This window comes from Suricata suricatta, chromosome 10 (assembly GCF_006229205.1).
Source record: "Suricata suricatta isolate VVHF042 chromosome 10, meerkat_22Aug2017_6uvM2_HiC, whole genome shotgun sequence".
Classification (NCBI taxonomy): domain Eukaryota; kingdom Metazoa; phylum Chordata; class Mammalia; order Carnivora; family Herpestidae; genus Suricata; species Suricata suricatta.
This window is the reverse complement of record NC_043709.1, coordinates 21,681,337-21,707,920: the sequence shown is the minus strand read 5'-3', so window position 1 is coordinate 21,707,920 and position 26,584 is coordinate 21,681,337. Positions and strand designations below refer to the sequence as shown.

Sequence of the window (26,584 nt, the reverse complement as noted above, 5' to 3'; positions counted from 1 at the left end):
AGTAGAGTTATATAATCTTGTTTTAAATGTTGTGACTTCCTTCTCTGGTTAGGCTGCTCTGGTCACATCATCACCATACATGAGTTGTGTTGCTTTGGGGCAGTCTCCATCTGAGGCTTGGCAGGCCCTTGCAATCTATGATGCTTCTCCCTTAAACTGCTCTAGTTACCACTTCCCTACTCTAACTTAGGTAATCTTTACCTATTTCTTCCTTTTTTTGTTTTTTATTTTTTAATATTTATTCAGTTTTGAGAGACAGAGAGAGAGGGAAACACAGCATCCGAAGCAGGCTCCAGGCTCTGAGCTGTCAGCACAGAGCCTGAGGTGGGGCTCAAACCCACAAACTGTGAGATTGTGACCTGAGCTGAAGTCAGGCGCTTAACTGACTGAGCCACCCAGGCGCCCCAATCTTTACCTGTTTCTTAAAGCAATGAAAGACCCAAGAAGGCTTACATGATTCTTTTCCTGAAGGTCCCTGGCTATGACCTTTCCAATTTCCCTTCTTCTAAATGGATAATGAATGCTACAGCCCTCATCCCAATAGGCAGTTCTCTAGTTAGGGTCCCAACCGCACATACTATGTTCCCTGGCAGTCAATGGTCAATGAGGGCAAGTAGGGTCCAGATCCTGCCCCATCTAGATTTCCCAGTGGTAGATTGGCTGATCCTGTTTCTCCCCACTTGTCTGAATGTGTGTGTGTGTGTGTGTGTGTGTGTGTGTGTGTGTGCGCGCGCGCGCGCGCATGTGCGCGTGCATGTCGGGTAGGCATAGAATTCTTGCTATACAAAGTTGCAATTATACGTATTCGCATCTTACTTTTGGAAAATCGAGTGCTCAACCCTTTAAAATATTTTGTTTTTACTGTACAAAATAGAATCCGTTAACCTTAAAAATAAAACAGCGAGTTATTTCACCAGCAAAATGGGTTTATTCAGGAATAACAGAATTGTGATTTGGGACGTGCAAGCTATAGCAAAACCATAGGCAAGCCCAGAGCAAAGGAGAGGACTGGTTTTTATAAAGGAAGCGGGGCCGTTGGGAGGAGTTGTTATAAATAAATAGTCCATTGGAGTAACTGGGAGTTAAAAGTGTGGTTTCTCATTGGTTGAGTTGTGAAGTCTCTCACTGGCTGGGCTGTGCTGCCTCAAGGAGATAATGTTACTTCCTCCTGCTGGGGTGGCCAAGCACAGGTTTCTTCCTGGTTGGCAAAGGGCTGCAAGGACTGGTATGGCGTGACATCTCCCCCTTCTGGTCTCTCAACTCCACTTAAACGAGGCTTCGTTTATTGAGTTTCACAAATCAAATACAAAATGACATTTGCTCCAAAATTTCATTATTTTGAGTCATCAGTCTTTTCATAACATGACAGAGGTCATGTTATTAAAAACCTTCTTTCAGTTTAATCTAAATAATTTGAAACTAATCCATATCTGAAATGTGTGTTATTTCATCTTTCATATCCTTAATCTCAGCTCGGACTATTGTTAAATTCGATATTTTTTCATTTAAGAAAGCAATTTCTTTCTCTCGTTGTAGTAAGTCAGTAACCAATCTTCCAATGCGTAGTGTTAAGTCATTTACCAATGGTTCCAAACGGGAGAAGTCCTTCTTTAGATTATATACCTTTGGTTTTAGATCATTTGCAAAAGTCACAGTCTTCATAACTTTAGCTCTGTCACTTTCTAAGCTTAAAAACCTGTCTGTGTGCTTGTTGAAATCATTCTTTAGCTCTGAAAGTGTCTTCTTAACAGAATTAATTTTTTGGGAATTTTCAGATGCCGTCTTCCGGAGCATTGCTGTTCGATCAATGCTACTTGAAAGAAGATCACCTATGTTTTTTACTGTATCTTTTTCTACTTTCTCTATTTTATCTTCTAATTCTTGCACAGAATCTGTCAATGATGTTACATCAGTTACTAAACCTGAAATACGTCTTATATCTGTTTTTACAGCTGTAAGCTTGAGACCAACATCTTTTGCTAAGGAAGTTGTGCTTTGGTCTACTTTTGTTACATCTTGAGAAAGAGTTGTCAAATTGTTGTTCAGCGTATTTTGTTTTTCAGTCATCCTGTTGGACCAAGTTTTCACTTCAGAAATTTCCTCCTGTAGACGCTTTAGATGGGCAATTATTTGAAATGACTTCCACTGTTCCACGATAGCTTCAGACTTCTGCCACTATAAGAAAATAGAACACCACAGTAATTAACTTGATTAAAAGCTTAATATTTAAAATTTAGCTTGAATTTTCTGTGGTACTTATTTTTATTTCTTAATGTTTGTTCATTTTTGAGAGACATAGAGTGTGAGCTGAGGATGGGCAGAGACAGAGAAGGAGACACAGAGTTCAAAGCAGGCTCCATGCTCAGCACAGAGCCCAACGCGGGGCTTGAACTTACCAACTGTGAGAGCATGAGCTGAGCTGAAGTCAGATGCTTAACTGACTGAGCCCTCCAGGCTCCCCCATAATTTTTGAAACATAAGTTTGTAGCTATTTCAAGTGCTAGAATGAAGGGACCAATGGCCAAGACTCCATATGCATATCCTTATTGTCCTATTATGTTTAAAGATTTAATTTTTAAGTAATCTCCACAGCCAACATAGGGCTGGAATTTATAACCCAGAGAGCAAATCACGTACTCTACTGACTGAGACAACCAGGCACCCCTCTCATATTACTTTCATGAATAATTTTCTGGGGTATCTATCCATGAATAATTTAATTAACTAATTCTTAAATTCCTAGGATGTTAGGCATACCATGTGTGAGGGACATAAAGATGAGTACAGCTTGGGTTGTGACCTCAACTCAGTTTGGTAGAGGACAGATATGTAAAACGCAAACAACCAGTGAATAAAAAAACCATCTCCAAATTTCTAAAATCCTATGATTTCAAGTACAAGTCATTCTCAACTTTTGTATATTTCCATGCCACTCTCCTTCCCCACTGTCCATTGTAATACTGATTATCTATAAATTGTCATTTTGCTTTAACTTAGATACATTAGTTGATGAACATTTTTTTCCCCTGCCCCATCCCACCCCCTAGTTGATGAACATTTTGAGCCACATAACTACTTGGCAGTATTTCAAGTTGTTATTTCCATTGTTGGTGGTGATGTTTAGGTGCATATGTGAGTGTGTGTGTGTGTGTGTGTGTGTGTGTGTGTTTATATGGCAGTGTTGGAGAAGTTGAATATTTTGCTGTTTTTGAATATTTGAAATTTTACTGCATTGTGTCATCAGTTAATAAAATTAAGAGGGAAAGGGAAAATTAAAGTGTGGATTAGAGGATCATAGTATATTTATAAGATATAGTCTCATAATACAAAACTGAAAATTAAAACAGATAGGAATTTTCTATCTGTGAAACTAGTAAACTTCAATCAGAAGATTAAATGAAGACTGGATTTTGTACGTAGCTATGAAGGAAAAAATTAAAGGACATATGTAAAATATATTGTCAAAGTCTTTGTCCAAAGACAGATGTACAATGTGATTACATTGAAAGAGGGAGTCCCCATTATTTTTAAATTTTATTGAGAGAGCACATGCACATGCACATGAGTTCACATGTGTGAGTTGGGGAGGAGCAGAGAGAGAGAGAGAGAATCTTAAGCAGTCTCCACACCTAGCAGAGAGCCTGATGCTGGCTCAATCACAGGATTGTGAGATAATGATCTCAACTGAAATCAAGAGTCTAGTGTTTAACTGACTGAGCAATCCAGGTGCCCTGGGAGTCCCCTTTATAATGTGTAAGTCACTCTTACGACTTTCACACATTTAACTGTCAGCTTGTTTTCTATGAAAGCATTGCTTTAAAGTGGAGATTGTCTATAGCTGTCTACTACTAATAAAAAATAGTTGGATCCTCCATTTGCAACAATATGGATATATTTAGAGAATATCATGTTAAGTGAAACAAGTCAGAGAAAGACAAATATCACTCATATGTGGAATTTAAGAAACAAAACAAAGAAAAAAAGAGACAACCAAAGTCCTAAATATAGAGAATAAACTCGTGGTGTTCAGAGAGGTAGGGGTTGGGGGATAGATGAAATAGGTGAAGGGGATTAGGAGTATATTTATGCTGATGTGCACTGAGAAATGTACAGAATTGTTGAATCATTATTGTATACCTGAAACTAATACAATACCATATGTTAATTATACTTGAATTAAAAAAAAATTTTTAGGGGCGCCTGGGTGGCTCAGTCGGCTGAGCATCGGACTTCGGATCAGGTCATGATCTTGCGGTTCATGGGTTCAAGCCCTGCATTGGGCTTTGTGCTGACAACTCAGAGCCTGGAGACTGCTTTGGATTCTGTGTCTCCCCCTCTCTCTGCTCCTTCTCCGCTCATGCTCTGTCTCTCTCTCTCTCTCTCTCTCTCAAAATAAAATAAAGACATAAAAAAATTAAAAAAAAAAGAACAGTCTCTGCTTTTAAGGAGTTTGTAGTTTGGGAAAGAAAATATGAATAAATAGATTAACTAAAATCAACAAACAAGGAATGAGACATTCAGGCTGAAAAGCAAGTTTACAAAATAAGATATACAGTTTAATCTAAAGACATCGAGTTTTATTTACAAAATAAGTGTGTATTTGATTTTTTTTATGAATCACCTTTATAAAATTACATTTACCTGAATTACTCAGCTAATCTTTTGAGATTGTTTTGATAACACTAACTTGGTTTTATTTAATGCAAGTAAAAATTTATTGTGTTCAGAATATTATTTTTATGGCAGTTTAAAAAACGAGTAACAGAGAGATGCAAAAAAATGATAAGCTGAAATGGAACAGAATCGTTAACTCATAGTAGTGATTCCCCTTCTTTGACCATATATGTTTGATTTCATATATTTTAGGAATTTTCTCCTCAGTAGGTTTATGCTATGTTAATTAATGGTGGGGAGAGGTGGTCCAAAGTGTTTTTTGGTGGAGACATTAGATTGTAAAAATGTTATTACTGCTGTGACATTAAAGAGTAACCACAAACCGGAAGGAAATCAAGTAGTGATTGCAAAAACACTGTTTTATTTTTAAAAGGTTTTGCAAGTGTATTTGCTGAAACAGAGACTCCAAAGGATGAAGGGAGAAGATGGCTTATTTCTTCTATTTCATTTTTAGGTTATTATTTATTAATATATCTAGTCTGGTAGAATAAATGTAGCCTAACAGCATTACCCAGTGAAGAGCCCTCAGAAAGAGCTTACTTTATTTTTTAAATTGTTATTATTTTTTATTTTTTAAAATGCTTATTTACTTTTGAGAGAGGAGTGGGGGGAGAGAGAATTCCAAGCAGTCTCCACCCTGTCAGGGAAGAGGCTGCGAGGGGGCTCCACATGGGCTGTAACTCAGGACCCTGTGAGATCACGACCTAGCTAAAATCAAGAGTTGAATGCTTAACCCAATGAGCCACCCTTTCGCCCCGGAACTTTATTCTTACAAGGATAAGATCATTAAGAAACTGCTAGTAAGTCTCTCTGTTTCACTTGATAGCTTATAAAAGCAATTTATCATGAACTTCTATTGATCTTTACTAAAATATTAATTGAATACAGCGTAGGAATAGTCTTGAAATTGTTTCACTAAATTATTTTAAAAATTACTTAGGGCTTGTTCAAAGTATTTGCCTAGAATGGACAGAAGAGTTGGAAAGTCTACCAGTAACTCAAAAGATTCAGCCAGTTATTTAAATATTTACCAAATTCCCATCACATATACAAGGTACTAAGCTAGATGCTATCCTATAATGTTTGTTAGGTATTGTCTTAATCTGCAAGTAGAGCCACATGGTTCGAGGGAATGATCTGGGTCCAAATGGTTTTCCAGAAACTTTGCTAAAGGATCTTTGAACTGTAACTAAAGGACCTAGAAAAAAATTTTTTTATAATAGTTTATTGTCAAATTGGTTTCCATATACCTAGAAATTTTATCAATCTCTAAAATTTAAAACCACATAAAGCCAGAAGGGGTCTAAGAGATTTTTCAATACAATTCCCTCATTTTACAAATTAAAAAAATGAACCCCCAAATAAAGTGCCCAAGAACACACAGATAGTGGCAGAGCCTAGATTGGAAGATTCTGGTCTAAGGCTCTTTCTCCACCTCACTTCCCCACTCTAGTCTAAACATGTATGTTCCTTCTTATGCCCAAGGTCCAAACAATTTTAGGTCATAGTTAGAACTTTTGTGTGACTTATAGTCTTGTTTAATGGCAACATGGAAGAGACATATTTGGCCGAATTACAGTTTTTTGAATTCCCAAGATAGTTTTATTGATAGCAGATTTCTTGTGATTTTCTCCCCCGATTGAACAGTAGCAGATTGCATTGTTTTGTGGGAGGTCAGTAGCCTCTGGTGTTGGACAGTCCTAGCAGTGTGACTGCAAGTTTCCTAACCTTACTAAGCCCCAATTTCCTCATTTTAGAAATGGGTGTCAGGGCTAGCAAAGTTGTAGTGGAACGTAGTGATGATATGGGTCACGTTAGGTAGTCAATATACAGAGCTGTTACTGTGGACGATGATGAATGTAGACTTCCTAGCAGCATTTGACACGTAATAGGCTCAAAATGCTTGTTCTTTTCTCCTTTGTTATAAAAGCTGGGATGGACCATTTTGATTAATATTAAATTAATAGATCAATGCTGAACTATAAAAACTAAACAAAACAAAACAGATGCTGAGAAAATTTGCAGAGCTTTTGCTGACTGTGCAAATATGAATTAAGAATATAGAGAAATAAGTTTTTCCATGTGTTTGGTGAATTTGCAGTATCATTTTTAATGACATATTAATCTTGGCTCAAGATTATAGATTCATACAAAGGTCTGTTATCAGGTTAAGATTAAAAATAATACCATTAACTTTGTATCTTACTAGTTTTCTATGAAACCATATGGATAATAATTCAACATTTTTATTTCTCATTATAAAATATAAAAGTACACTTAGTCAACAGCATTTAATCATTAGGCAAAATTTAAGGAAATACTATAAATAGATTTTTAAAATTTTATTTATTTAGTTTGAGAGAGAGAGACAGCACACACAAGTGAGAAAGGGGCAGAGAGAGCGGGAGAGACAGAACCCCAAGCAGGCTCTGCACTGTCAGCAGGGCCTCATATGAGGCTTGAATTCACGAACCATGAGATTATGACTTGAGCTGAAACCAAGAGTTGGATGTTTAACTGACTGGACTACCCAGGCATTCCATAAATAGATTTTTAAACTTTGCATCCAAAAGTTAAAAAAATTAGGTGTTTGTTTTGTAAAAGAGATTTATTTATACTAAATTTAAACAATGGACCCAGGACTCTCTATCAGATATTAATTGATAAAATTTATTATCATTTACAAAGACACAAAAATGTGTTTTAGAATACAGTAATCTTCCTTAAAGGAAAGACTAACAGTGTAATTTAATATTTGATACACAGGGAAATGTTTGAAATTTCAAGGATCTGTGTTATATAAATGAATGCAAGAAACAGAAGAAGAGGGGTGCCTGGGTGGCTCAGTCGGTTAAGTGTCTGACTTCGGCTCAGGTCATGATCTCACAGTTTGTGGGTTTGAGCCCCGTGTCGGGCTCTGTGCTCACAGCTAGCTCAGAGCCTGGAGCCTGCTTAAGATTCTGCATCTCGGGGTGCCTGGGTGGCTCAGTCGGTTAAGCCTCCGACTTCGGCTCAGGTCAGACCTCACGTTTGTGGGTTCTAGCCCCGCATCAGGCTCTGTGCTGACAGCTAGCTCAGAGCCTGGAGCCTGCTTCCGGTTCTGTGTCTCCTTCTCTCTCTGCTCCTCCCCCTATCATGCTCTGTCTCTCTTTGTATCAAAAATAAATAAAACATTAAAAAAAAAAAGATTCTGTATCTCTTTTTCTCTCTGACCCTCCCCTGCTCATGCTGTCTCTTTCTCTCAAAAATAAATAAAAGTTAAAAAAAAAAAAACGAAACAGAAGAAGACAAATCAGGTACATCTAAATCTTTCTGAGTTTTTTTATAGGAAAGACTCTGAGTAAAGGAAAATATACACATGTACATAATATGCATATACATGTACACAATAGTTTTCTCATGAAATACTTGTAGAACAGCAGTTTTTGTTGCCTGTGTAACTGTTACTACAGAATAGAGTGGCCACCTTGTTTCCGTTCATTTTCTGTAACCACTGCTATGGTATATACAAGTTAATACTGATGCATCAAATCTGGTGACAGGCCAAATAAATAAATAAAATTGAAGAATACAAGAGATCACATCTACCATGTCAGGTTGGAGGTTGAAATAACTAAGTTCCAGTGAAGTTCAGAATCTATTTTATTAGCATTAAAATAAAAGCGAACAAAAACAATTTTGTCAGTGCACATAGACAAGAAGTTAGACATTCAAAAGTCAAGGGATTTAATGTTAAGATTCAAGAAAATAATGCTATGCCCTTTAATAGTATCATTCTTTTAGGCTTATCTTTATGACCCATGGCCGTCTACCACTACCATAGGAACTCCTAAACCCAAAATAGACCTGTTTGGGATTTTTCAAAAAAATGTGCAATTTATATAATAAAACCACCTGAACACAACTACTTTTTATAATTTACTGCCTTCAAGCACTTTGTGTTTATTTTTGATAAATATGAACATGCATTTTAACTTATTTAGTTTCTAATTTATTAAAAAAATCTTTACACCAAACATGGGGCTCAAACTCACAATCCCAAGATTAATAGTCACTTGCTCTTCCAAGTGAGCCAGCCAGGTGCCCTTCAAGTTCTTTAGTATATGTGCTGTCAAAGTGAGCCCTTCTCAAGTTCTTACTGTTTAATTCCACTGATATTACATTATAAAACTGGGACTACAGTTGGTTATTAGCAAGAAGACACAAATAAGAATAGTACTTCCTTCCATATGTAATTGACTCAGTTTTCAATGCCAAACCTGGACACTTTGATATATCACTCATCAAGAAAAGTCTTATGCGTTCCTCCTAACCTGTACATTTCCAATTATCATTGGAAAAATACGACTAGATCTTCCCTTAATCACATCTAAGTATGTCCACATCTTATTCCTTATGACACCATTGTATGACTTAGAATGAAATAAAATCACTATGTAAAACAATTTGGGTTGGTAGTTTTGGAGCTCTTTACAACAATGACATGTTTAATTACCATATGGTTACCATAATTTCTCATTATGTTGTTTTTTCCTCTTTAAAATAGGCCACAGGTGTATTATAGATAGAATAAGTTATCTAGAGATCATGTATCTAGCAAACTCAAGAGTCTGTAACACAGATAGAACCTTAAAAAAAAAAAGCCCAAGTATAAAAAGGTATTCCAAAAGTCCATACTTCAAAGCATACACAATTAATTCATAGGTTAAAACCTTCAATAAAAATATATTTACTTTTTTTAATTAAAAAAATTTAAAGTAATCCCTATGCCCAATGTGGGGTCCAAAGTCATGACCCTAAGATCAAGAGTTGCATACTCTATCGACTGAGCCGGCCAGGCACCCCCATGTTTACCCTTATTCAAAAATTCTTACAAGTATTTGTAACATACTTTAGAACCTTAATAAAAAGTAAAACTGTTTCCCAGGCTCCATAGTTTTCAAAAAGTACGTATTAATTCATAACAAAGTACCTTAAGTTCCCCCTTGGGCATCTTATTTTTCATTTTGGACAAATTCCCTATAAACTTGGTGGCCTAGATCTTGGCCTGCAGTAAATTACAAAGGGAATGCAGAACTGGTTAGGGCAGGCACATTACCACCCAACCTGATATTAATATTGGGCCAATGGGTTGCATCTTTTGGTGACAAAAAAGGTATAAGAAATAGACATAAGGTTTGAAAATACACCCAACTAGGGTCATTTAGTGAGAAGGGAAACTCTTCTCAATAGCTTCTAGCAATGTTAATATATTTGGGTCTAATAGTCTAATATAATAGGTGAAATTCATAGTAATGCTCATTATTAGAAAATGTTTAAAAATATTTCGTATATGGCTTTTAAAAACTGGAGAAATCATTTTGGAAATATTTCTATTTAAAATGGCTAAAATGAAAGAAATTTTATTGCTTAAAAGGGTAAGCTTTGGTTATCTGGATAATCCAAGTGTGTGGGTATCTCACTTATTTGCCAGTAATGTAGGATAAAGTGAGGCATATTAAAATAACACAAAAGTTCATGTATAACAGTATGGTCATCAGAATAAATGTAGTGCATTTAAAAATCACTATCAATTCCTTTATTTTCTATATTATATTCTTCTAAAGTTCCTTTTTCTCTTGTATTTGAATATACCATAAAATCATGAACTTTTCCTTTTAGAACATCCAGTTCATTTTGCATCTTTAATATGCTATTATCATACTGAATTCCTTCAAGCGTTTTCTGCATCTCCATTATTTCAGATACTGCTTTCAGCATATCATCTTCCATATTAAACATCTGAGTAGTCAAGTCTTCTATTTTTTTTTCTGTCCCTATCAGATCCTGAGAGACCCTGAGAACAGAATGAACAGCACTTTCAATTGCTGGCAAATGAGTCTTGCATTCTTCAACTTTGGGTTCATAGCTGGAAAGTTTATGAGTCAGGTCTTCATCTCTGGCAAAGAGAGCATGCTGTTCCTCTTCTAACTTTTCAACTGCTTCTGTATCAGAACCAAGCTGCTCTTCTACTCGCAGAAGATCCTCTTCTTCTTGTCTTTTTACTGTTCTAATATTTCTTAGTGTGCTATCTTCCAAATCTTTTAGCCTTTCAGTGAGCAATTTTATTTCTTGTTCAGCTGAGTTAATTTGGACAGTAACTTGAGAATGTATGTGTTTTGATTCTGATTTGAAAGTGTCTGTATTAACGTTCATTTCTTCTAGGCTTCTTTTCCAGAAATCTGAAACATTCTGGAATTTCTCAATAAGGCTTTGCATCTTTTGGGTGAGCAACTCTTCACTATTTTGAATATCATGCATAATACTTTGGAGGCTGGATACTTCCTGCTCAAACTGGGTCACCAAGGACATGGATGATGTTGTTTCCTGCAGGATACTTTCAGTAGAATCAAGCTGCATTTATAACACAAAACAATTCCCAAGGCTACTTAATAACTTTTGTATTAGGGAAACATACTTTAACAATCACACCCCCAGTTCAAATTCTGAATATGTCTAAGAGATCTATCAGAAGCATAATGACAAAAACATTAACTACCTTAGTAGTTGTTTTACCATGTTTTAAATAAATGTAATAGATTGGCACTATGGTAGAAAAACATATAACTGGATTTATAAACCTAAATATTTGCGCATTTTCACGGAAGGATATTCAAAAGAGAAATAATGTCAAAGAAGCTTGAAGTATATCACATTTCCTTCTTTTCATACTTCAATGGAGAACAACCTTGTCATTTTTAGAGTTACTTGGCTTTTTTAGAAACTGTAACCTAGTTAATAAAACTTGTTGTTTCTTAAATTATATGATTCTAGGAGAGTTTATGCCTGAAAACTGACCTCTTACAAAGAAGGGACTAGTATCAGATCTTATAGATTAACAAAGGCAAAAATGAATAAAAATCTTGTTTAGTGAGACAACTCACATCAAATAGTATCTTTGCTAATAAGTATCTGTATATTGTGTTAAAGCTTCTGGCATCTCCTCATATGTGTCTGGGATATAGAAGGGTCAGGGTGGAGACCTCTTTTAATCTAAACTCACATATAGATAACAGCCCTGGAGACTGTAGGAAGGCCTAGAATGATCATTAACTTATTAAATGATTGCAGCATTGTGTTGAAGACATAATACCATAGAAGACGTGGTTCTGCTCTAACGCAGCTTGGTTTAATCGAGGAGAAAGCCAAGTCTACCTGTGTCATGGCAGAGGAAGAGTTATGGAAACACTTAGCTGGGGCACCCAAACCAGACTTCGCTGATCAAGGAAAATATTCTAGAAGTATTATCTAATATCTGCTTCCAGTTACTTCTTTAAATCATCCTACACACTACAGCCAAATTAAGCTTTTAAAAACTGCCATGCACATCATGGTACAACATTAGAAACCCCACAATGTCTCCTAATGCTTCTAAGATAAGGTCCTAAGTTTATCTCTATATGCTATTCTTCCCTCCTTGTTGCTTAGCTAAGTTGTCTTTCCTTCAAGGATCAGACCAGATCTTCGCCCCTCTGTGCAGCAGTCCTCCACAGCCCTAGCCCTGATGGCCCAAACTCCTGGAGCACCTATTATGTTGTGTCCTTGACACCTGTTTGGCACTTAGGACACATGATTAAAGAAGTTTTGAGTGTTTGCTCTGTGCCAGACCTTGTTCTACACACTAGATATGAAAATATAGATATATAATTTGGTTCTGACTTGATGACAGAGGAGACAGCACTTTGGATCTTTTACATCACATTCTGGAGTCCCATTAAGATTTATTGATTATTGGGGTACCTGGGCAGGTCAGTCGGTTAAGGTTAGACTCTTGTTTCGGCTCTCATGATCTCACAGTTTAGTGAGTTTGAGCCCCACATTGGGTGCTGCGCTGACAGTGCTTAGGGATTCTCTCTCTCCCTCTCTCTACCCCTCCCCAGCTCACGCTGTCTCTCTCTCTCTAAAAATAAATAAATAAACTTTAAAAAATATAAAAAAGATTTCTTGATTATTCTATGTTCCATTATTAGGCACTAGGGGTATAGAGATAAAAACAGTGTTTGCTTTAAAGAGCAGTAAGGGAGGCAAATTAATAACAACAAAAACTCATAAGAGATTACGATTTGTGTCATGACAGAATTAGCATTGGGAGAATGGGTACTTTTAGGAGAGATGGGCAGTCTGAAATGAGGAAAGGCTTAGAAGTGACTCTGAGGTCTGACTCTTTAATAGACTGATGTTTTTAGTCAGGTGAAGATATGAAAGCTTCTAAATTCCTTGGGGAAGAGACCACGTCTTATGCCTTTTTGTAGCCCCCGTATCTTATGGTATAAAAAACATGTTTGCTGACTTAGGAAGAAGAATGCTCATAAACCTTCTAGGCCCACCCCAGTCAAGACCGAAGCAATCCCAGGTCATAGCTAGGAACAATGTAACAGTACTAATATAATAAAACCACTCTGAACATTGTTTAAAAATTATTTTTAGGGGTGCCTGGCTGGTTCAGTCAATAGAGCAAGCAACTCTTGATCCCGGGGTTATAAGTTCAATGTGTAGTATAATGTATAGACATTACTTAAAAATAAAATCTCTAGGGGCACTGGGTGGCTCAGCTGGTTGAGCATCTAATTGGTTTTGGATCAGGTCATGATATCACAGTTTGTGGGCTCCAGTCTCACACTGGACTCTGTGCTGTCAGTGCACAGCCTCCTTGGGATCCTCTTTCCCTGCCCTTCCCCTGTTCACGTGCTCTCTCCCTCTCAAAATAAATAAACTTTAAAACTAAAATAAAATCTTTAAAAAATTATTTTTAATGTACACATGTAGCTATAATACAAGATCCTTTAAAAATCAATTCTGAGAAATATTTGTACATCAGTAATATTGTTAGTTGTCCTAATATCAGCATTTTGAAGAGGTAAGCTTATCTTCATCTAAGGTAATTTCCTATTTTGGCTGTTTACCAGATCAGATCATCATTGTAATCTGGACGCAATGTCCCAGTAGCCTCAAGTACAAGATCAACTTTTCACCATAGTAAAGGTCTCAAGATTTAATTTGAAAATACGTGGTGATTAGTATGCTACAATAATTTGCATTTAGGGGCTGTCAATACATCCCAACAGATTTTCTCATATTTTTTTAAAAAAGGGCTTAGTATCTTAAATTTACTAACTGTTTAAAGTTTTCAAAAAGTTTTAATATATATCACATCTGATCCATATAAAAATCTTGTTATTCTCATTTAATAAATGATGAAATAGAAGCCAAGAGAAGGTAAAGTGATTTTTCCAAGTTACACAGCTGTGATGAGAGCCCGCATCTACTTGTTTTCCCTCCTACTAATTATGCTGGCCTTGAGGACCAGCTTTGTGAAAAGGCAGCTCTTGTCGAACTACTCCTAGGGAAGACTAGGAGGCAAAGAGCTTTGCAAAGTCTGAATATTTCTTGGATCCCATGATGATATTTCAAAAATCTGCCTCAAAAAGCATTTTTGCCACCAAATTTTTCACCTAAAAAGGGAGTCTGTCTCCAAAATTTATTTTCAATAGCTTTTAAGTATATGGAGTTTCTATCTCTTGGGACTCTTTTTCTATGATTTTTCTGTATTTTTTTCTTTAAATATGTTATTCATATATTTTTTATAATTTTATAGCCCCCAACAAGGACAATCAGATTCCAACTCGAGCCTTATGTCAAAATACCCATTCTTGCAGGACTATGCAGCTTCTTTCTAAGGCCCCTAAGCTCACCCTCTATGGAATCCCGTGGCATATCTGAGAGGTGCATAATTTTCATCCATGGCTTTTCTCTTCTGGGGGATTATATACTAATTCTGTGTGCGAGGCCACAGGAACTCAGACTCTCTATTTCATTTGTCTGTTTTTGTAAATCCTTGTTCACCTTGGTACCAAGCACAAGTCCTTGCCTACCTTATAACATGAGTAAAGGTTTAGTGAATGAATAAATGAACAAAGAAGGCATGTTTACCAATGATAGCTTGATTTCTGTTAGCCAGACAAGTCCTGCATGATGCTTTATTGATTGCAGCTGACCTCTCCTGAGAAGCATGGTAGTTAAACATTTTTTATCTGTCTCACATTTCTAAGAATTCCAGTAATAATGCATCTGCATTTGCAGCTTCAAGAAACCCAACATACACATGGATTTTAATCTTCACTTGGTTACAAAATCAATATTTATTCTTATCTTAGTCATTCTTATATGCATATGTATATAAATCTACCAGCTGGAAAGTAAAGAAAAAAAAAAACCTGATGGATCTTTGCCCAAAAAGTGCCATTCCTATTCTAATTTTGTTCCTAAAGAAAAATAATATTTTCAGTGCTCTAAACACTTAATATTTAAATAGAAAGTTGGAGTCACATCAATATGAGATTATTGGGCCTTTTAAATATTAACATTTATTGTATTAAAAAAAACCCGTTTCTTTCAAAATAATCTGAGTCTAAATTGAGTTAAGAAAGTAATGGTCTAAAAGGCAGGAAAAAGGAAGTTATAACTGGAGTAGAAGGATGGTAGTAGGGAAGAAAATTGGGAAAATCTTCCCAAAAAGCCAATTATTAATTACCTTTTCTGAAATTAAACTGATTTTACTTTGAAGTCCTTGGAACTTATTGGTTTCTGTTTTCAGTAACTGGTATTGGCTTTCCACCTTTGCAAACTTTTCTGACTGCTGAAATACAAACCTGGAAAAGAAAAAAAAAATCATTACCTCCTAATTCATATCCATTTAAGTTAGAAATTTTAAAAAAGTTTATTTATTTATTTGAGAGAACGTGTGCACAAGTGGGGGAGGGGCAGAGAGAGAGGGTGAGAGAGAATCCGAAGTAGGCTCCATGCTGTCAGCACAGAGCCCGACTTGGGGCTTGATCCCATGAACCCTGAGATCATGACTTGAGCTGAAACCAAGAGTTGTATGCTTAACCAACTGAGCCACTCAGTCCCCCAAGTTTGAATTTTATTTTTTTATTAAAAAAAATTTTTTTTAAATGTTTTATTTATTTTTGAGACAGAGAGAGACAGAGCATGAGAGGGGGAGGGGCAGAGAGAGAGAGGCTGACACAGAATCCGAAGCAGTCTCCAGGCCCTGAGCTGTCAGCACAGAGCCCGATGTGGGGCTCCAACTCAAGAACTATGAGATGATGACCTTAGTCGAAGTCAGATGCTTAACTGACTGAGCCACCCAGACACCTCTATAAAAAGGGTATTTTTAAATTAAAATGTAGAAAAGAAGGGGCACCTGGGTGGCTCTGTCAGTTAAGTGACCGGCTTCGGCTCAGGACATGATCTCACAGTTTGTGGATTCAAATCCCGCACTGGGCTCTGTGTTGACAGCTCAGAGCCTGGAGCCTGCTTCGGATTCTGTGTCTCCCTCTCTCTCTGACCCTCCCCTGCTCACACTGTCTCTCTCTATTTCTCAAAAATAAATAAAAAACATAAAAAAAATTAAAATGTAGAAAAGAAAAAAACTGGAATGGACAGAGAGATGATTAGAGTTGCAAAATAACAATAGTCAAAACTATGAAAACAGGAGTCATTGTCAAAGTGGTGATAGAACACAATGCTGGGTGTATAATCTACAATTAGTTATACTCAACAGTATGAGTCACATATATGTCCTTTATTTTATATTTTAAATAGGTATGCTTTAGATGCCATTTTAAAATTGGTTTGTATTCTTCATCTGGTAGGTAGCAAAGGGTAGAAGCATAAATAAGTTATCCAAATCTTAAAAACAACAAATAGAATTTTGTTTGTATAGGACTTGAAATAAGCAAACACAAAAGAAATGCTTTGGCTGTAATACCATTTTGGTTTATCTACTTTGACTCAATTCTTTGGGCTCAGAGAAAGCAGCAGTTAAAAGTCTTCGTGTTATTTATTGAGCCATCAAAAAGGAGCGGAGCAGAATCATATGAAGAGAGTGCTTTAGTCATAGAACATAGACTAGTGGTTCAAAAACTTGCTACCAATTGAAGTCACTTGTCTGCTTTAAAAAAGTCTCATGCCTGGATCCCCCCTATAGAAATTCTGACTTATGTGGTTTAGGATGTGACTTGGATATCAGAAATCTTCAAGGCTCCCCAGATTATCTGAGTACTCAGTCAAGCTGAGAACTATTAATTGATAATGTTTTATGAAATTGACTTCCATTGAAAGACAAATATTTAAAGATCCCCAAACTCAAAGGAAAGGTGAAAGACTTGAGAGGTTTGTGTATCAATGCTAAGGTGATGTTTTAAACTCATAAGTGTCATTATTAGGCTAACTTGCTATGAAACTGTCCAAAACTAAAATGGATTTTTTGCTTTTTCAACAAATGTTTACAATATTAGATGATTAAGTTTCTTCTGATGATGGCTAATCTCTGTCCCATGAGATAACAGTGAGTTGAGTAAGACCAGGTTACATAATTAGCATAGACTGACTTTTCTATGTGCTAATATGACTTTTATTTTTATTTTTTAAAAGTTTATTTATTGGGGTGCCTGGGTGGTTCAGTCAGTTGAGTGCCCGACTTTGGCTTAAGTCATGATCTCACAGTCCATGGGTTCAAGCCCCACGTTGGGCTCTGTGCTGACAGCTCAGAGCCTGGAGCCTGCTTTGAATTCTGTCTCCCTCTCTCTCTCTGCCGGTCCCCAGCTCACTCTGTCTCTCAAAATAAAGACATTAAAAAAAAAGTTTTTATTTATCTTGAGAGAGACAGAGAAAGCACTAGCAGGGGAGGGGTAGAGAGGAAGAATCCCAAGCAGGCTCCATGTTGTCAGCACAGAGCCTGACTTGGGTCTGGAACCCATGAAACCATAAGATCCTGACCTAAGTTGAAATCAAGAGTAGGTTGCTCAACTGACGGAGCCATCCAAGAGTCCCTAATATGATATTTTATTAATTTACTTATTAAAATGTTTATTTTGGTGGGGGGGGGTAGAGAGAAGGGGACAGAGGATCCAAAGTGGACTCGAACAGCAGAAAGCTGATATGGGGCTCTAATTCACAGACCATGAGATGACCTGAGCTGAAGTCAGACACTTAACCAACTGAGCCACCCAGGCGCCCCCCCTAGTATGACTTTTCTTTTTAATTTTTTATAACATTTATTTATTTTTGAGAGGCAGAGAGTGACAGAGAACGAACAGGGCAGGGACAGAGAGAGAGGGAGACACAGAATCTGAAGCAGGCTCCAGGCTCTGAGCTGTAAGCACAGAGCCCAACATGGGACTCGAACACATGAACTGTGAGATTGTGACCTGAGCTGAAGTCGGATGCTTAACCAACTGAGCCACCCAGACACCCCCTAGTATGACTTTTACATAACATTTCTGGTTATTAGAAAATGCCATCATTCTAATTTTCAAATTCCAATTCTTGGATTTTAAGAGATTCTTTTCAGAGTACAGGCTTATCTGAGATCATCAGACAAGAGACCAAGGATGGAAAACATCCTAAAGAGAGAAGTCTAATTTCAGAGCTTAGCATTATCATCCATTACTCCAGTGTTACTGATTTATCCTGTAGATCCATGTGTTTATTTAGAATAAAATCGTTATTATAAGAGACTTTTTTGAAGGCTGATCTAGCACATTATAGCACTTGTCATTTTATTAAAACTTCTAATGCTGCCTATTTCTATACTTCTCTTTAAAATTCAAATATTAAGCAAAACCTTGAAGAACACTATGTCATGTTAATGCAAATATCATCTCTGATGATAATTTGTAGTTTTTTTCATGGTTAGCTTTTCAACAGATTAAAAAAAAGACTCACTGGGGTGGCTGGGTGGCTCAGTCAGTCAAGCATCTGACTTCAGCTCAGGTCATGATCTTACAGTCTGTGAGTACAAGCCCTGCATCAGGCTCTGTGCTAACAGCTCAGAAATTGGAGTCTGCTTTGGATTCTGTATCTCCCTCTCTGTGCCCCTCCACTGCTCATACTGTCTCTCGCTCTCTCTCTCAAAAATAAATAAACTTAAAAAAATAAAACAAATAAAAATAAATAAAGACTCACCATTGCTACATATGAATAATAATGCACGTAAGAAAAAACAAGCATAAAGTTGACTTTGGGCTAGTAATGAAAAAAGTGAAGAGTGGTTTGTATGGTGAATTAAAATATATTTATTTTATTTTTCACTTCTATGTGCCAGGCCCTATTCTAAAATGATTTATAGGGGCTCCTGGGTGGTTCAGTCAGTTAAGCATCCTACTGTCTCAGGTCACAATCTCACGGTTTGAGTTTGAGCTGTGCATGGAGCTCTATGTTGATAGCTCAGAGCCTGAAGCCTGCTTCAGATTCTTGTCTCCCTCTCTATCTGCCCTTCTCCTCCCTTGCACTGTCTCTCAAAAATAAATTAAAATAAAAAATTAAAAAAGAATTATACATGTTAACTCATTTAAATTAAGAATGATTTTCCAGAAGTCAACGCTGATAGAAAGCAGCTTCAATACTGAAAAACTAAGTTTTTGAAATTGGTATCCAGAGTAGCATCCAAAGGGCTTTGTTTCCTTTTTACAAGTCAGAGGCATATTCTAACAGAAGTTCAAGGCCCCCTTATTCCCAGTCTTCCTTGGTTTAGATGAGAGTTAGGGTCTACCACGGGTTATACCTTCTAGTTAGAAAAGGACGATAAATAGTTCTGGAGTAGAGATTTTTATTTCTAGGGTGTTGGCCTCTTCTTAAGGATTAGTATCAGAGGGAGGCAGGATATTATACTGGTTAAGAGTACGGCGCTGAGGGGTGCCTAGCTGGCTCAGTGGCTCAGTTAGTTGAGTGTCTGACTTTTGAGGATCAAGTCATGATTTCATAGTTCATGAGTTCAAGCTCCATATCAGGCTCTGCAGAGCCTGCTTGAGATTCTCTCTCTCCTCTGCCCCTCCCCTAATCATACATTCTCTCTCTCTCTCTCTCTCTCTCTCTCTCTTTCTCTCTCTCTCTCTCTCTCAAAAAAAAAAAATATGGAGCTGAGCAACTTTGGCTCTGCCACTTACCAGCTGTATAATCATCTTGGGCAACTTATTTATCTTTGTTATAGTTTCCTCATTTGTAAAGTGGAAATAATATTTCATAGGATTGTTACAGAGAATAAATAGGTTCAAATTTATGCAGTTAGGACATTATACATCAGCTATTCTCTCATATGCTGGCTTTCTTTCAGTCTGCTTTGTGCGGGTGCTTTTCATCCGAGAGACAAGCCTGTAGTGGTATAAAGGCTTACACTTGATGGAAGTCCCGTACCTGTTCACCGTTGAAACCAGGTTTGGGTTTATAGCAAACGAAAGATGGAATGGATGGATTAGACCACTTAAAGGAAGAGAACACTCTTATTCTGTTTTTGGGCCTCTTCTCATTATCATATAGGAAAATATAAAGAAGAAAGGGACCCAGGTTAATTGGCTACTTGAGTGTTGGGCTTACAAAAGGATTCAACTCCTTCATCATCCATTGCAGTCTACAGATACCTCATACAGATTCAGGGACCTGTAGCACTAAAGTGTTTCCTTAGGGTGTTGACTCTACATAGCTACTTTAGTAATCTTAGATGGTGACAGATAGCTGATTGAGGACTTACATGGCTTTTCTGGCTTTGTTTCAACTTAATAATGAAAAAGAGGCAAATAAACAAATGAAGCTGTTATTATGGACCTTCTACAAGAAAGGGAGTTCCAGGGCCACTAGGGTCAGTATCCAGTATTTCATTTTCAGGCACAATACTGCATGTTGAGGAAAATCATAACCATATTCCATTTTTAAAAATCAAGGTATTAAAGATTTTTTTTTTACATTTTTAAATTTATTTTTGAGAGACAGAGAGTGAACAAGGGTGGGAGAGAGAGAGAGGGAGACACAGAATCCAAGGCAGGCACCAGGCTCTGAGCTAGCTGTCAGCACAGAATCTGATGTGGGGCTCAAACCCACAAACAGTGAGATCATGACCTGAGCCGAAGTCGGACATTCAACTGACTGAGTCACCCAGGCGCCCCTAAAAATCAAGACATTTAAAGCATAATCCTTTCTTTCAGATAAAACGTCACTACCAAAAGACAACATAAAAAAGATGAAAAATGAGGTTGGTGAAAATTTTGAATGTAACTCGTGTCTATTGTAAGCACTAACAGTAAATTCCTGCACTAAAGTGTCTACCTTTCAACTGTCCCTTTATAGGTTTGTTAGAGTGTTTTCCCAGAACATTAAATTATTGAAAAGCTGAGCACGTTATGATGTAATTTATCTCATATGAATATGAGTCGTTGGATAATTAATGAGAATAGGTTCAGTAACTAAAACCAATTGTATTACGTCCCAGAGAGAAGCAATACGTACAGATGATCCCCAACTTAAAATGGTTTGACTTAAATTTTTTTGACTTTATGATGATATGTAAGTGATATGCATTCAATAGAAACTGTACTTTGAATTTTGACCTTTTCCCCGGCTAGCAATGTGATCCCGATTCTCTACTTGGTAGGATCCTCTACTGACGCTAGACAGTGGCAGCAGTAGCTCCCTGTCTGTCATGTGACCAAGAGAGTATACAACTGATTCACGTACAACCATTCTGTACCCTTTCAACTGTTTTTTCACTTTCAGTATTCAGTAAATTATAGAAGATATTCAATACTTCCTTATGAAATAGGCTTGTTAGATAATTCCGATCAAGTATCTGCTAATGTTAAGTGTTTTGAACACATTTAAGGCAGGCCCGGCTGAACTATAATGCTCGGTAGGTGAGGTGTATTAAATGTATTTTTGTCCTATGGTAGTTTCAATTTATGATGAATTTACTGGGAAGTAACCTCATCTTAAGTCAAGAAAGATCTGTATATCTTAGCCTATTACTGAATAACTTTCTGAGTAAAAAAGGTTCTTATTTACCTAAAGAAAGTCATGCATTTTATTTATACTAAAAACATTTTTTAATGTTTATTATTTTTGAAAAAGAGAGAGAGAGAGAGAGAGACAGAGTGTGAGTGGGGGAGAAGTACAGAGAAAGGAAGACAGAATCGGAAGCAAGCTCCAGGCTCTGAGCTTCGAGCTGCCAGCACAGAGCCCAATGCGGGGCTGGAACTCACTGACTGCAAAGCAGGACCTGAGCTGAAGTCCGATGCTAACCGACTGAGCCACCCAGGCTCCCCAAAAGTCATGCATTTTAAGACATAAGAGCATTTACAAATTTATTCTTTAAAATAAAAATCAAAATATTATATAAACTAAATACCATATTGCTAAGATGAACAATGTCTTTTTTTTTTTAAGAGAACACAATAACATTCACTTTATTGTAACAAATCTTTTATTAACTTCCACTCAGTCACCAGTAGAGCGTAATTCAAAATTTACTACCATCAAAAATGGTCTAAAGGACATCCAGAACATTCCCTTCTAGAATTCTATTACTCTTGAAGATGAATAACTATCTTCTAAATACTTTAAAAATCGGTTAAAAGTGGAGGGAAGTTTTAATTTAAAGCATCAGTTTTATTATTAAGATGAAATAGATTATTCCTAAAGAAAATGACTGGGGAAAATACAATTAATAAGTTTGTTTTATGGTTATTTCTATACATTTTTCCTATGACAACAATAGATGGCTATTTGCTTCGTTTAAAAACTACAGACGTTCATTTTTTCGGTGAACACCAGAGCGACACTTTCGTCATTTCACAGTACTAAAATTCAATCTGGAATTTAGGAATACACCTTAAATTCATAACGCATGAACAACGATCACATGAGAAATCCTCCAAACTCTGTTACCATTAACCGCTTGTTGCCCTGAGATCATAATGACTTCTTTAACGGCTGCAAACCCTGTCAATAGGCATTTATGGGGTGAACGTGGGGCAACGGCTTCCAAGACAAATGTACAGCGGACAGGAAATGGTGAGTTACAGGAACGGAACGCTTCCGACGAGTGGCAGGAGCCTAATAAAGTTTGGCCAAATCCGCATCTCTTAAGAAAGGGCCGACTCTTTCCCAGACCTCAACTCTAGCTGATCCGGGGCACACTACTAATAAATACAGAGGAAAACTGAGTTGAAAGACGTGAAAGAAAAGAAAAAATAAAGTTGGGCTGTCCTTTTGTTGAGGCAGAGGAAGCGAAGCCGCGGGTCTGAGGCTTGGAGCTCAGCGGGATGCTGATCCGCGCGGCGTCCCGAGAAGAGCGGGGCGACCGCGGGAGGCCGGACCCAGGGCACGGGCGGCCTCGTGTCCACTTACCAGGCCAGGCCCAGGCACGTCCCCAGCGACAGCAGGCTCACGCCGGTCCGGGGATCCGCCCAGCCCCCGCCTCCACCGCCCTGGGCCTCTGGGGTCTTCCCGCCCTCGCTCCGCTTCGCCGGCTCCGAGGGGGCTCCCTTGGGTCCCGACTTTTTCCGGCTCTTCACCTCTGACATGTCTGGAGGCCCTGAGGACGACAAATCCAGGGAAGGGAACTTCTTCACCCACGGTGAGCGGGACGCCTCAGCGGTGACCGCGCCCCCTCCTGGACTTAGCGCCGCCCAGAAACCGATCTCCTCCTCTCCCGGCCGTTCTCCAGTTTCAGAGAGTCCTCAGCCTCCCGCCCTCTAGTTCCTCCAGCTGAGGCACCTTACGACCCTATTTCCCTTTCCCTTAGCATTAACGCGACAAACCTGAGAAAATCGCGGATTCCCGGCGCGCGCAATACGCCGTGCAGCAAGAGAGCGGGGCGGGGCCGCGCGCGCCACGTGGAGCGCGCCGCCGACTGCGTCTCCGGTTGACGGAGGGTGGCGCGCCCCCGTGGCTTAGCCACGCCCCCGCCATGGGGTGGGGCGGATGGCTCAGCCTTAGGCGCGCGCGGGCACTAGCAGTAGCGGGAGCGCGCGCGGAGGCGTCCCCACCAGGGCGCTCCGGGTGTATTTATTTGCGTGCTCGGGCGCGCGCTGTCCGGGCTGGGCGGGCCGAGAGGGTTTTGAGTGCTTCGCCGTTCCGAGGCTAAGAGGAGGAGCTATCAAGTGGACGCTGATGCTTTATTTCTGGCCTGAAGGGGCGAGGGAGCGGAAGGTGAGGAGTCTGGGCCGTCCGCGACCCGCAAGGACTTGAAGCCGCGGGGGCGTCCGGAGGGGCGCGGGCTCCCACCGAGGTGCAGCTGCTGCTGAAGGGCGAGAGCGACAGCCCGAGTGGCCCTCCTCCCTTTGTGTCTGGGGTGAGGTCCACACCGGGGGCGGTCCTCAGACCCGGGCGCACCTCGGCGCCCTGGGCGGGGTGACGTCTGCCTCTCCGCCAGTCAGAGGTCCCCTGGGGGGATTTATTCAGGCGCCCGGGCTACGGAGGCTCTGGTGAGGCACCTGTGAGGCCCAGACTTGTCCCGGGGCTGCGCGCAGGGCCCCCCATTTCTTTTAGGAACCCCCCGTTGCTTACATTCCCCAGACCCCCACCCCCACCCTGACTTGCCAGTCTCCCCGCAGGGCTCCTCTTTCCAGTAAGACCTTGGTGCCCAGGTTTGGGTAAGTTTGCGCCTCGCTATTCTGCCGGCGCTGGGTTCTTTGGAGTTTCAGTAGCCGATTTCAGGGACGCAGAATTCTGGGGCGAGGAATCATTGGTAATCATCCTGCTCCTGTACCAGGAAGAGAAATTACTGAGAGGAAGTAGCCAACTCTTGCAGGTTTCCTGGATGAAATTGCCGTTTACTTTCTTTAAAAACGTATTTAAAATTTACATACTTAATAGGGGTGGGTAAAGTTCGAAATTAGTTTCAGGTTGTCACAGGTGTCTATTTGCTTAGCAATTAGAAATAACCTAAAAATTAGGTTTAATTTTTTTTTTTTTTTACAGTTTTCTTATTTTGAGAGAGAGTGAGTGAGTGAACAGGGGAGTGCAGAGAGAGAGGGGGAGAGAGAGAATCCCAAGCAGGCTCTGGGATGAGGGCTCGAACTAACAAACCATGAGATCAGGAACTGAGGCGAAACCCTGAGTCCGGGGCTTAACTAAGCCACCCAGGCACCGGAGGCGACGTTTGTCTTTAAATTGAGATCATAAAATGTTATTAGTGTTTAAACAATACCGTAGCTTGATTCCAATCATGACTTTTTCTATTATTGTTCAGTTTTATGCTAATACTGGACATTTGGTGAACCTTGACAAGTATAGGCAAGTGCTCTATTTCCCTATGTTGCAAGTGCCACAGTTGTGACTTTAAAAGTATATAGTCAATGTTGGCACTTAATGATTATCCCTCTTCTCTGCACCACAGATAATTTGTACTTGTCTGTATTTTTACCCTTAGGACATCACATTCTAATTATCTCTTTAAATTTTTCTCTCCCACTAGATTATGAGTTCTTTCAGGGATAGGATTTAATCTCTGTAGACTTCAGGGTCTGGCACATAGGAGGTCAAATGTTTATTGAATCAATAAATTAATAAATATATTTAGACACTCACTGTGCTATATTGGATAGAGTTCTGTTAATGTTTTAAAAACTTGCAAACATTCTGGTCTGGATTTTATGCCCATGGAAAATTTGTGGTGTATTTGAAATAAAGTTGGTAGGAGCTTAGAATATTATACTGTAAAGAATATTAATTCTTTTTTTTGTGTCCTCTTAATCCAAGGAATGACACCAAAGAGTATTTTCTGTTGCTTTGTCATATTTAGCACAGCCAAAACTTTAGTGGAGTTCGCATTCGAGAAATGTGTTTTAGATGAAGACTTGAGAGTCCCCTTGAGTGAGAACTAATGCTCAATAGCAACAATACTTTGTTGAGTCTTATGTTTGATAAAGGCAAGTTTCTAAACATTAGGATTTCAGTATGATCACAGTTTATAAAAATCATAAGAAGCTTTTTTTAACTTTATTTTTTATTATTTTTTTTAATTTTATTTTTTTGGACCTAAAGTTTTATTTATTTTTTTGGCTCATTTATTTTTTTAATAGTTTATTGTCAAATTGGTTTCCATATAACACCCAGTGCTCTAAAAAATGTTTTATTATTTTTGAGACAGAGTGTGAGCGGGGGAAGGGCAGAGAGAGAGGGAGACAGAATACAAAGCAGGCTTTAGGCTCTGAGCTGTCCGCACAGAGCCTGGTGTGTGTCTGAAACCCACGAACTGCAAGACCACTACCTGAGCCACCCAGGTGCCCCTTAAGAAGTTTTTTAAATTGTAGAAATGATAATGTGTTTTGAGATAATTAAGACTATATGGAAAAGTACAAAAAAGAAAAAGGGGAAACCCCGAAATCTTGCTACTAGGAAGTAACTCAAAGTCTTCTTTGTTGAATAGACTTCCTAACATCTCCCTACGTATTTATATGATACCAATACATATTTTGTGCTATTTTGGGGATTATATTTCAATTTTTAAAATCAGTTTGTGGTGAACATTTTTACATGTCAGTGCATGGAGATATATCTTGGTTTTTTTTTTGTTTTTAAATGTTTATTTATTTTGAGACAAAGAGCAGGGGAGGGGCAGAGAGAGGGAGACAGAGAATCCCAAGCTGCATCTGTGTTGTCAACGTGGAGGCGGTGGCTGGGCTCGAACTCACAAGCTGTGAGGTCATGACCTGAGCCTAAATCAAGAGTTGGATTCTTTTTTTTTTTTTTTAAATAGTTTATTGTCAAATTGGTTTCCATACAACACCCAGTGCTCTTCCCAAGTGCCCTCCTCCATTACCACCACCTCTTTTCCCCCCTCCCCCTTCCCCTTCAACCCTCAGTTCGTTTTCAGTATTCAATAGTCTCACAGGTTTTGCGTCCCTCTCTCTCTTCAACTCTTGCCCTCTTCTCCTCCCCCTGGTCCTCCATTAGGTTTCTCCTGTTCTCCTGTTAGACCTATGAGTGCAAACATATGGTTTCTGTCCTTCTCTGCCTGACTTATTTCGCTTAGCATTAGACCCTCAAGGTCCATCCACTTTGCTACAAATGGCCATATTTCATTCTTCCTCATTGC

At 38.6% G+C, this 26,584-nt stretch overlaps 2 protein-coding genes across 10 annotated transcripts in view; one reads left to right on the top strand and one right to left on the bottom strand.

The window, feature by feature from the left end:
* Positions 1–908: 908 nt before the first annotated feature.
* On the bottom strand, positions 909–23,404 carry IKBIP (IKBKB interacting protein). 2 transcript variants are annotated; one of them, XM_029955217.1, is made up of 4 exons: positions 23,304–23,404; positions 22,891–23,077; positions 15,245–15,362; positions 909–2,175 (listed from the first exon to the last, which is right to left on the bottom strand). In XM_029955217.1, the coding sequence occupies exons 2-4, from the start codon at positions 23,064–23,066 to the stop codon at positions 1,420–1,422; spliced, it is 1,050 nt and encodes a 349-aa protein (XP_029811077.1). In that variant the 5' UTR covers positions 23,067–23,077; positions 23,304–23,404; the 3' UTR covers positions 909–1,419. The 2 variants fall into 2 exon arrangements, with proteins under 2 accessions (XP_029811077.1, XP_029811076.1); XM_029955216.1 differs by lacking the exon at positions 909–2,175 and adding an exon at positions 9,142–11,067.
* A 108-nt stretch (positions 23,405–23,512) lies between these two features.
* Positions 23,513–26,584, top strand: part of APAF1 (apoptotic peptidase activating factor 1) — a 78,111-nt gene continuing 75,039 nt past the window's right edge. For 6 of the 8 annotated variants that reach the window (XM_029954462.1, XM_029954460.1, XM_029954456.1 and 3 more), the window contains exon 1: positions 23,513–23,694. The gene's annotated coding sequence lies outside the window, so the exon portion shown is untranslated. Of the gene's footprint in view, positions 23,695–23,876; positions 23,970–24,044; positions 24,138–26,584 lie in introns of those variants that run through there. The other 2 variants (XM_029954458.1, XM_029954457.1) reach the window with 2 other exon arrangements.

Excerpts from the sequence above, each read along its gene's own strand:
- IKBIP (XM_029955216.1), bottom strand. The coding sequence starts at position 23,066 with ATGTCAGAGGTGAAGAGCCGGAAAAAGTCGGGACCCAAGGGAGCCCCC. Across the intron at positions 15,363-22,890 it reads ACGTGCCTGGGCCTGGCCTG|GTTTGTATTTCAGCAGTCAG; the intron begins GTAAGTGGACAC and ends TTTCTTTTCCAG. Across the intron at positions 11,068-15,244 it reads TCAGTTTAATTTCAGAAAAG|CTTGATTCTACTGAAAGTAT; the intron begins GTAATTAATAAT and ends TTATAAATGCAG.